This window comes from Pteropus medius, unplaced genomic scaffold (assembly GCF_902729225.1).
Source record: "Pteropus medius unplaced genomic scaffold, Ma_sr-lr_union100, whole genome shotgun sequence".
In the NCBI taxonomy this organism is placed as follows: domain Eukaryota; kingdom Metazoa; phylum Chordata; class Mammalia; order Chiroptera; family Pteropodidae; genus Pteropus; species Pteropus medius.
In genome coordinates this window covers 18,098,046-18,110,545 of record NW_024342473.1, presented here as the reverse complement: position 1 = coordinate 18,110,545, position 12,500 = coordinate 18,098,046, and the positions used below count along the sequence as shown (strand labels likewise).

Sequence of the window (12,500 nt, the reverse complement as noted above, 5' to 3'; positions counted from 1 at the left end):
TTACATTTATATGCTAAAATCAAACTAGGATACACAGACCAGCCACTTAAAAAGTACTGCATAAACAATATTCTATCACTATACTACTGAAGTAATTTGACAAGTAAAACAATTATATGACACTAAGTTACAGGAGTGTATGGAATGCTTATTACCTGAATATTTAAAATTAAGATTCTAAAAATATAAACCATAGTCATATCTTTAAAGTTAAGAGCTAAATAATATGTATTTTATTGAGCATCTTTTACATGTCCTTTTTTAACACCCACCACTCAAATTACAAGTGGTTCAACCTGCCAACAATAGTGCACTAACCAATGCTATGGAGTAGAAATAAAAATATCTTCTGGATAAAAATAAAGCAAATAAAGCAAAATAACAAATAAAGACAAAGTTTCAAAATCATATGCATCTCTTAATCTGTTTTAAATTTATCATAACTGCCTTCAGGTGACATAATAGAAACATTAACATGACTGGAATTAGCAGGTACCTGCACTGTTTTCCGGGTTTCAGCTTGCATTTTTTCCCCTCTGGCTGATTCGCATCATAGCAGCACTCATCTTTACACTGGTCACTATAGCCACAATCACATTCTTCACCTTGCTCTACCATTCCATTTCCACAAATAGGTTGGCCAGATTCTGAGGAAAATAAATAAGACAAAGTAAACACTGTATGCACATATTAATTTGATTTAAAATTCACAAACTTTTTAGAGCCTCATAACAAAGGGAGATAGGAAAACTTTGATAAATAAGAAAGCAGAACAAAGTAGGAATCTGGAAATTAAGAGACCTAATCCTAACGCTCAATCAAGCCACTAACTAGCAATATGGCCTGGGCAATTTGCTTCCCTTGTGCTGGGTCTCAGTATCTTCATCTGTATAGTGAGGCAATTTGCCCTGATGGTCCTTCTAAGGTCCCTTCTAGAAGTAGTAACATTCTATTTAGGTCATGCCACTCTGAGCTTTACTGAACAATGACTGCACTGTTTATATTACACAAACACAAACTAAATGCTTCATCAATCAGAAAAAAATTAAACCTTTTTTTAGATGAAAAATTTCAAATGTACAAGGAGTAGTAAAAGAGTAAGTACAATGAACTACCATGTACCAATCACTTAGCTTTAACAACTATCAACAATATACTGTAAACAACTCCACCTAACATATTCATTTGTTCTTGTAAATAATCCAGGATAAATCTAAGAGATAATGTCTCTTCTTTTTTAAATGTAACTATTATTACATCTAACAAAATCAACCATATGATTAATAGCATCTAATAGCCAATCCATGTTCAGTTTTATCTCAATGGCCTTTTTACAATGGGTTTATTTGACCCAAGTTCCACAAAATGTTCCCCAAAACCCTCTCTCCATGGCTGCTTTTGTTGACAGGTGTCTTAAGTTCTTTTAATATATAACAGATTGCCTCCTCTCTTATTTTTATACAATTTATTTGTTAAAGAAATCAGATCATTTTTGTCCTTTGGAATTTCCCACATTCTATTTGGCTGATTGTATCCTGGTCAATAAGTAATTTTTTTTTAATGTACATTAGTTTTGCTCCTCAGCTAGACCAAGCTCCTTAAGAGAACCATGTATTATTTACATTTTTTTTGTATTCTTACAGAGTCTATCAGTGTTGAGTCAAATCTTGGTTCACTAAGGTTAGACTGAAAAATAAAAAATTTAAGAAAAAAATTTAGGCTCTCTTTTAAGTTCTTCAATTTCATCAATGGGGTTTAAAATTAGAACAGGAACACTACTCTTAGTAAGATCATAAAATCACAGAACTTCAGCATCTGCGGGGAAATGATAAGAATCAAATATCTTCATTTTATAGAAAAGAAAACTAATTTACAGAGAGTTTGTGACTTGCTGGAAACCATATGCCACAGTATAGGCAAAACACAGGTCTCCTAGGTCTAAATTCTCATACTCTTTTCTTTCTACACTAAATCAAAGTGGAAAACAGTTTAGTACAGGCTTCAAATTGAGAAGTGAATAAGTGGAAGGGAACACATCTCAAACACAGGAACTCAACACAAGGGATACTTAAATCACTAGCTTTATATTTAGAAAGTTCTTTCTTATCTTTAACTACATCAAATATTAAAGGAAACTTTAGAAGCAAATGAAGCTCCATCCTTCTTTCATTTTATACGATTTCTTTTGTTCCCTAAAACTAGATGCATACACATACACATAGAAAATAATAATGATTTTTTTAAGTCTAGCAATAATCATTTTATAATCTATGTGATGTAATTAAAGAGAAAAGGAAAATGATAAAATCAGAAAACCTTTGATGCAATATTTACTACAAATTAATTTACATCTCATAGAAATATTACTTTAAATCAGCTAATTGCTAACAGCTCAAACACATAGAAAAGGTCCTGTTTAAATGCAAAAATTATAATAGGTAAATATTTCATTATAATTTTAAAACTAAATTTCCTTCCCATAATATACTCACTTTTTAAAGTCAACTTCAACCAGAAAGTTGTGAAAACCCAGTATACAAATGAAGAATATATGTAGCACTTCCACAATAAGCTCTAGAAAAACTACCACTAATAATAATAACAAAAATGACATCAATGTAATTTTAATCTACCCTTTAAAAAGAAAAAAAAAAAAATGTGGCATTAAAGAGAAAGCCAATCAATAAAAGTAAGATTGATCATTTGGACTCATTAAAATTCAGCTTCTGGAAAGGACTCTGGGAAGAGGATAAAAAGACAAACTGCAAACTGGGAGAAAATATTGCAGACCAGTACCTGACAAATGACTAATATGTGGACTATATAAAGAACTCTCAGTACTCAACAGAAAAAAAAAATCCAGTTAGAAATGGCCAAAAAACATGGACACCTCACCAAATAAGCACATGAAAAGATGTTCAACATCATTAGTCATCAGAAAAATATAAATTAAAACCACAATGAGATATCACAATATACCTATCAGAATAGATAAAATAAAAAATATCAAAAATACCAAAAGCTAGCAAGAATTCAGAGAAATCAGATCACTTATACAATGTTGGTGGGAATGTAAAATAGTACAACCACTCTAGAAAACAGTTTGGCAGTTTCACTTAAATAAAAATAAATAATTACTATATGATCCATCAATTAAATTTGAGGGCATTTATCACATTGAAGTAAAACTTAGGTTCACATAAAAAAAAAACATGGAAAAACCCTACACATCAATTTTTCTAACTGCTTTATTCATAATAGCCAAAAATGGAAAATAGCCCAGATGTCCTTTAATAGGTGAATGGTTAAATAAACTGTGGTACATACATACCATGGAATATTACTCAGCAATAAAAAGGAACAACTATTGATACAAGCAACAATTTGAATGAACTTCCAAGGAATTATGCTGAGTGAAAAAAGCCAATCCCAAAAGATTACATATATTGTATGATTCCAATTACATAACATTTCTAAAGTAACAAAATTTTAGAAAGGGAGAATGGTTTACTAGGGAAGGTGAGAGTACAGCAGGAAGAAGGTGGGTTTGGTTATAAAAGGGCAACACTGAGGGTTCCTTGTGGTGATAAAACTGTTCTGTATCTTGACTGTGGTGATGGAGACATAAATCTACATATGTGATAAAACTGTATAGAACTAAACACACACAGAAATAAGAACAAGAAAAATTGGAGTAATCTGAATAAGATCTGTGGATTGCATCAATGTCAATATCCTGGTTGTGATATTCTACTATATAGTTTTGCAAGATGTTACCATTGAGTGAAGGGTGCATGGAAACTATTATTTCTTATAACTGCATGTAAATCTATATGTAAATCTAAACTACCTCTACAAAAAATTACAGTTAAAAACAATAGACCATAATGTTATGTCAATTATACCTTAATTATTTTTAAAATCCAGCTAAAAATAAAACAAAAGGCCATGCTTATCTGGACCTCTTCCTCAATTCTTTCTCCTTTGCTATCATATGTTTACACCCATCTTTGAGTAGGGTGAGCAGACTCGATTTTTACCCTCAAGTAACTTAGAATCTCATGAAATAGAAGAAGAACCCAAAATATCATAATACAAAGTAGAATAGTTAGAACATTAAATGCCACAAGAGTGGCATAACAGATGAATGGATAAACAAAATGTGTTATATCCATACAATGGAATATTATTCAGCCATAAAAAAGTATGACAATCTGATACATGCCACAACTTGGATGAATATGGAAAATATTATGCTAAGTGAAATAAGCCAACATCACACAAGGACAAATATTTTATGATCCTAATTATATGAGGTACCTATTATAGGCAAATTCATAGAGACAGAAAATAGATTAGAGGTTATCAGGATCTGGGGAGAGAAAGGAAGAAAAGTTATTGCTTAATGGTTATAGAATTTCTATTTGGAGTGATAAAAAATGGTCTGGAAATGGATAGTGGTGATGGTTGCACAAAACTGTGAATGTACTTAATGCCGTGGAATCGTACACTTAAAATTAGCTTATATACAAATTTTACATTATATATATTTTACCACAATAAGAAAAAAAAGAATTTTATACCAGCTTTATTCATATTAATTCAGACCTGAAAAGCTTAGGCATTCATCAGTACGAGAATGGATGACCAAGCAAACTGATATAGTCATGCAATGCAATACTACTCAGCAATGGAACAAAATATGGAACAAAATATTAATTGAAAATCTCAAAAGATTATGCTGAGTGAAAGCAGCCTTCCATAAAAGGGAACAAACCATATGAGTCCATGTATATGAAGTAAAATGAGCAAAATTTATCTATGGTGAAATAAATCAGAATAGTGGTTGCCTGTCTGTGCATGTGCCAGGAGTACAGATTGTTTGGGAAGGGAAATGAAAGAACTTTCTGGGATGATAGAAATATTCTATATCTTGATAGGTTATACAGGTAAATGTATTTATCAAAGCTCATTCAAACAGTGGACTTAAGATTTACGCAAACAACACTGAACTCTAATGATATGTAGGCTGAAGTATTTAGGGGTGAAGTATACTGATGTAATCCACTTCAAACTGCAACCAAAAATATGGACTGAGGGATGGATAGACTGATAAATAGGTGATAAAGCAAATATAGCAAAGTGTTAATCATAAAATGTAAGTGGTGGGTACATAAGTGTTCATTATATAATTCTTTCAAGTTTGAAAATATTCATAATAAAATGTTGGGAAAATATACATACCAACAAAGCAGTTGTTTCTCTTCTTCTCAAGAACTTGGCTTATATTTCTTATACTACAGAGAGAGAATTTATTGTTGTTAAGTTTGTCCCCAGATGTTGCTCTTGCATACATGATGTAATTGCCATTTTCTTTTTGTCCTAAATTCTTAGATTCTCCTGGAGTGCACTCTGTTCCAGAATCATGCTGTCAAACAGAATATAGAGTTACATAAACAGGAAGTAAAATAAGGTTTTCAGGTCATCTGATTAAATATAATTTTCTCATCAGAAGAACAATGGAAGCTTGTAGACACTCCTTTAGAAAAGACCTTATAATTGTTTTAGACTAAGAAGGAAAACAATTACTCTTTTAAGGGTCACTGTCTTAGAAGGGAAGGAAAAATCAGTGAAGTTCTAAGCAAAACTTATAGCTTTGTAATTAGCGGGTAGAATGGAGGACAAACTACCATAAAAGTCTCTTAAAAATAAGTTCACTTACTTTTAAAACTAGTAACGGAAACATAAACTACTTAAAAACTACTAAATATTCTTTAAAATACATGCTAAATTACATGTTATGGAAGTTCTGAGAAGACAGAGGTGGAAAACGACAAGAAACAAAAGAGAATGGTATGGGGCTAAGTACATACAGGATTGGCATCTAAGAGAGATGACTTATTAACTATTACATAAGAAAGAGAAGTAATGCTGAGTAGGGACAGAAACACAATGATCAATTTTTAAATGAAAATGAAGAAAAGCCAAGAGGTAAAATCAAAATACTGCTTTGCAGAATAAAACTGAAGATATATATATCTATATCTATCTATCTATCTATATCGATATATATAGATAGATATCAATATAGATAGATAGATATCGATATAGATAGATATAGATATAGATAGATAGATATAGATATCACAGATATAGATATAGAAATCTATATCTATCTATCTATCTATAGATATAGATATAGATATAGATATAGATATAGATATAGATATAGATATAGATAGATAGATAGATATTGATATATATATCACAGAAAGAGTTTATGGTGTTGGTAAATACTGCTGAAGTATAAGATACACACAGAAAAGTACCAAATCACAGCTCCATGAATTTTCTCAAAGTCAATAAACATATGTGACCAGCACTGAAATCAGGAAAGAGAACACTACCAGATCATAGCAAGTCTCCCTACCCCCTGTGGTATATGCATTTAAAAACAAAACAAAGGAAGCTCAATGCTCCTCAAACAACAATTCAGAACACGTCAGAAAGGGTGAAAAACAATGGGTCCTAGAGTAACAGTTCTATTTAACTACTGCTTTGAATACCAGACAATCTTATCCTTCAGAAAGAAAATACCAAAAGGCATTCTGTTTCTTCTCAGAGCCCATCTAAGTCACTTTCATTTTCTACTCCCTAATCTGACACGACTATTAAAAATATATTCTCTACTATTACCTCTATTCTTCCTGATACCTCTTGCCTTTCTCCTGAACATACATTCAACATTTAACACATCTTTACTATTCACCAATATTATCTTGCTTCATGTTTTCATTCTATGGAATTCAATTTGGTTTCTGATATGTATGGCACTAGAATTATTCTCAGCATTTAAATTTTAGAAAGAGATAGAAAAAAATCCCAATACTGTATAACTCTTGATATCATCACAGAATATCTTACCATCTTTCAATTCAATAAATGAGTGTGTGTCCAATATTATACAAGGAGGAACTGAAATATAGTATGAAAATATAAAGATGAGTTAAGTACTGTCCCTATCCATGAAAGGGCTTACATCCTATTCAAAAGAGATAGCAAATTTTGATATCCCTGCCTAAGTATGACTTCCTGCCCCATGAATCCATTACAGATATCACTAATCACTAATTATTTTACTATCCCAGAGGATATTGTAATGGATCATTAATAGTCATGGAAGGAGGAACAGATTATAAACAAGTATGCCAGCTATTTGTCATCCTCAAAAAAGGGAATAAACAAGCATACAAATAAACAAAATATAAAATAGAATATAAAGGGCATCTTGACTCTACTCCCCAAAAGTGCAATGAGAGTTCAAATAAAGAGACTGGTTTCACAAAGAAACTATAATCTTAGTTTAAAAAAACAGAAAAGCTTTTTAGTTTTATTTTGTTTAATTTATATTCTAGAAAATTTGGAAAATAAAAAATGGATAAAGAAACATTCAATCATATTCCACCAACCACAATAATTACTATTAACATTTTGGCTCATGTCCTATCTGACTTGCATCTAGTCGTATCATAGTTTAAAACAAAATTTGGAATATACCATGTGTACAGTTTTATAAATGGTTTCTTTCAGTTTAACTGTATAGAATGAGCACTGAAAAACTTGATTTTTAAATGACTGCAGAGCATTCCATGATACTTTCCTAGTGTGGGACCACTTAGGCTGTTTAAAATTTTTTGCTATTATAAATAAAATGGCAATGGATAACCTTTTTAATTTTTATTGTTGAAATGCACACAAATCTTTGATAGAGTCTACATATATATTTTAGCTGGATTCCCAGATGTAGAGTTACTGAATTAAAAAGTCAGTCATTTTAAGCGTCTTGTTACACATTGCCAAACTACCTGACAAAAGGGTCATATCAATTTACATTACATAACAGCATGGATCAAGATTTCAATTGGCAGAAATGGGAAGGAAATGGCTTCCTGACAGAAAGTTTTAAAGGACTATAAAATTACTTAATTTGACAGGAGAGGAGAGATAACATTGGAAATATACATGGATCCAAATTATGGAAAACTCTAAATGCTAAGATAAAGAAATTGTATTAGCAGTATCATGCATTAGCAGTATTACAAGTAAGCTGTAAACAGAAGTGACATGATCAGCATGGTCAGAACCAAATCTAGATCAAGAATGATCTAGTAAGAATGGGCACATATTAGAATTTTCATACTGAGAGAGAAATTTGTCTAATTTATAGTTATAACTTCCCCAAAAAAGCAATAAATATTTGGGATGGGATATATAAATGTAAGGGATAATATGAACCACTCAGAGAGAGAACGTTACCATTGACATTTTATATATATATAGTAGGAGAGATAAAGACAGGCTTCAGGTAAAGATGTCAAGGACAAGCTCAGTAGTTTATGATTCTAGCCGATCTAACTATTAAACTATTTAATAAATATTTACTAAGTATCTACTTTGTATATGAATGGTAGTGTGAACAACAAGCACAAAGGAATGGGTTGTGATTAAGCACAGAAGAATCATTAAAAGTAGTCTGGTATGATAGGAAAAGATAGCGAGGGAGACAAAGAATATGAACCAATTTATCCATTAAACAGTAAGTAATCTAACATTACTGTACTAAAAACACTTGTCTGGCAAATGGGTACCAAACAGATTAGACAGTAAGTGAAAATGGAATAGACTAGATTCCCTACTCCCTACTGTGTAGTCCACAGACCAGCAGCAACAGCAATACCTGGGAGTTTCTTAGAAATATGGAAACTCATCCTCACCAAAGACTCACTAAACCGAAATCTGTATTTTAAATTCCTTAGTAATTTATATGCACATTAAGATTTGAGAGGCCCTGGACTAAAGGACAGAAGAATAGTTAGAAGGGTACTATAATTCGCATGGTAAGGGCTGGAACTAAGGGAACAGGGAGAGAAGAGAGGACATTTCACTGCCATCAAAAATACAAATTAACCATGAACCACAGTCCTCTGCTCATCTCTAAAATTTCCATTACTCTTTTAAGAACAGATCCCAAAAGTGGTCAAGAGGTAGAGAGATTAAAAACATTTTACATACTTTCTCTAAATAAGAGTACTGATAATAATCTATCAATTTCTGATTAATGGGATGGCACTTATATTTTACAAACTGGGGGCTAATTAGAGAAGCACATTTGAGAATTTTAAACTATTAGTATATATTTTTCTAAACTCATAAAAATTTCCATTTTTACAAGTGATACAAGAAAAATGAATTTACATATTGTTTTCAAATGAAATTTTCCCAAACTTGTTATTTTAATAAAACCTACTAAAATTACAAAGAGTATCTTTCAGTATTTCGCATTTCTGTGTGTATTAATCTTTAGGTCACTTGAAAATCAATATAATGGACTGGCTATTAAATGACACCAAAGAATTGTTAATTTTGTTAGGTATCATAACTACAATGTGGTTATTTAAGAAAATGTCTATTTTTTTTTTTGACATACATAGTAAAATATGTAAGGATGAATGAATTTGCTTCTAATATCTCACAAAGAAAAAGGAATCAATACAGAAAGGAGATGTGCAAAATCTTGATAATCATTGAATCCAAATCAGAGGTCGGGAAACTGCAGCCCACATCTTGCTTAAATACAGCCTAAGCTAAGAATGTTATTTTCCATGTTTAAAGGATTATAAAACAACAAAGAAAAATATGCAACAGAGACCAAATGTTACCCCCAAAGCCTAGAATATTTACTAGCAGGCCCAGAGAAGAAGTTTGCTGACCCCTGTTCTGGACGTTAGACATATATGAGAGTTTATTGTATTATTTTTCTCCACTTTTGTGTGTGTTAAAATGTCTTTGTCCTGAAAGATTTTAAAATATCAATCTCATTCCACAGTAGAGAAAGATGAATCCATTTAACCCCAATAACGCTTTAACAGAAACCAAGCAAAAAAATCACTCCACAATTTGCTAACATTTCAGCATATGCTTTAAACAATGAAAAGTGATTCTCATTCAACAAATATTTTAACGAATCATGTACCTGGCTCTCTTCTAGGGCCAGGCAATATAGAAGTAAATGGAACAGACAAAATTCCTTGCCTTCATAGAATTCTGGCATAGTTATGCTTACTTTTCTTATTTTAATCACAAATATTCTATTTTCCTCTCTTTCAATATGGTCAAGTACATCATTGTTCTGACATAAAAACTAAACATTCATATGAATTTGTTTTCATTATAAACAAACAAAAAATCACTCAAAAGGAAGGTTAATTTTTTTAAAACCTAATAATTAAGCAATACTTACTGGAGATCCAAAGTTATGTCCAACCTCATGAGCAAAAGTGATGTGAGAGACTTTGGGGGGTACATGAGACCCATAGTTCTGCACAGTAATAATTCCAGTGTTTAAGGACTTCTTCTTACCATCTGAATAGAGCTTACTTTTTTCACATATTCCTCCAGAGCTTCCTAATTCAGAAGAAAAGATGGCTAAATTAGCAACTATTCCCCCCCAAAATAACTTTCTCATACATGCTATATTAAATTTAAAAATTTTATGTTTTGAGTTCAAAATACAATTGTTACCCATATATATCAAATACTCAAGTTTCTTTGGTCCAAGATTCGCAAGACATTTCAAGTAAAAGTTTTAATGGTACACATAAAGAAACTCCCAGGATTGAGTACAAAGCCCTTATAAAATGTTCCTCTTCGTAATCAAAATGTCCCCAAATTTTTGCTCCCATTAATTAAGCAAAACAAATATTTAAGTTTCTATTAAATTTGAATTTATCAGTATTTACACTGAGTCAAAGCCTATACTTTTCATCTTTCAAAAAGAAAACATATTTAAGTTTATAATCACATAAGTTAAATGAAAGATTTTCAAGTAGATTCTAAGAAAGTCACTTCTACAAATAAACACAGTGATGCATAGGAGAATGTGATGCATTATTCTAAGAGGCAACATACAACATATTTTTTAAAAAGAAAAGAATTAGTGGTGGGGGTGTGAAGGAAATAGGGAGAAGTTGGTCACGGCACAAACTTTCAGTTATAAGATGAATAAGGTCTGAGGATCTCATGTACAGCATAGTGACTATAGTTGATAACACTGTATTGTATAAATGAAATTTGCTGAGAGAGTAAACTTAAACATTTTCACGAAAAAGGAAGGAGGGAAGGGAAGGGAAGGGAAAAGGAAGGGAGGGGAGGGGAGGGAGGGAGTGGAAAGAAGAAAAGAAAAAAGAAAAAGGTAAATAAGTGAGGTGATAGATGTGTTAATTAACTCGATGGGAGGAATCCTTTCACAATGCATACAAATATCGAATCATTATGATGCACACTTTAAATAACTTACAATTTTATTTGACAATTATATCTCAGAAAAAGAATGTCGAATGGGGAAAAAAAAAGGAGGAGGGAAGGAAGGAGAGAGTGTGAAGGAGAGAGCAAATGTGGCAAAATGTTAACTGATAACCTATCAGAAGTTCACTGCTACTCTTGCAACTTTTTGGGAGGTTTGAAACTTTTTTCAGAATAAGGTAAAAAAATTGAATTATGATTTTCCAATGTCTTCAGAATATTTTAAAATTTTAAAAGAAAACCCATATTTTTACTTATATTATACATGTTATTTTGTAGTTCACCTGTTTATTAATAGTTCCTGAACTTTAGAGCTTAATACCCAACCTTTGGTTGAACTCACAGATTGCAAGGACCTTGTCAGCTTACAGACAATCCCTTATTTTTTTATTTTTTACGCCTATAGCACCTGGTCTTCCTAGGTGGTCTCCCATCCAAGTACTAACCAGGCCCAACCCTGCTTAGCTTCCAAGATCAGACAGGCCCGACCCTGCTTTGCTTCCAAGATCTGACAGGATCAGGCTTGTTCAGGGTACCATGGCCATAGACTGGAGTAGTAGTATAACTCCTCTCTCTTAAGAAGAAAATGAATTCCAACAATATTAAACTTCTACTAAGATACAGACATTTCAACTTATTAGAAATGTCTTAGGAGAAAGCTAGAATGCTACAGTATTTAATACCTAGTAAAATAACTACCAAATGCATTAAACCTGGAATCAAAAGGTCAAGATTCTAGGTTCTGTTTGATACTGGGGTTGTCAAAGTCTCTGAACCTATTTCCTCATCTGGAGAACAGAGGTATTAACACCTAAACGTCATATGGGTGTTGAAATAATAAAACCAGGGGGTGGCTCCATAGTGTAGTGGTTAGCACATCTGCTTTACATGCAGAAGGTCCTGGGTTCACACCCCAGGTGGAGCCACAGACCATACCGCAGGTGTGCCAGGCCTCCTGGGTGCACTAGGCCCCCAGGGTGCACCAGGCCCGGGTGCATGCCTCAAGCATGTGGGAGGAGTCGCCCCGCCTTCAGAGATCAACTTCTTAAGGGAAAATGGCAACATCCATAGGTCAGGGGTGGAAGTGGGGAAGTAGAGTTATTAAAGAGGAGAAAAAAATAATAATAATAAAGTCAAAT

At 32.4% G+C, this 12,500-nt stretch overlaps 1 protein-coding gene and 1 pseudogene across 1 annotated transcript in view; both read right to left on the bottom strand.

Annotated features, from left to right (window-relative positions):
* The window catches only part of ADAM10 (ADAM metallopeptidase domain 10), a 110,567-nt gene that overhangs the window by 17,347 nt on the left and 80,720 nt on the right, over window positions 1-12,500 (bottom strand). Inside the window, exons 9-11 of the mRNA XM_039865472.1 lie at window positions 10,301-10,464; window positions 5,245-5,428; window positions 497-647 (exon numbers count right to left, since the gene is read on the bottom strand). Coding sequence (XP_039721406.1) covers window positions 497-647; window positions 5,245-5,428; window positions 10,301-10,464 — 499 coding nt within the window. The remainder of the gene's footprint in view (window positions 1-496; window positions 648-5,244; window positions 5,429-10,300; window positions 10,465-12,500) is intronic.
* Window positions 11,759-11,910, bottom strand: LOC120604715 (uncharacterized; annotated as a pseudogene).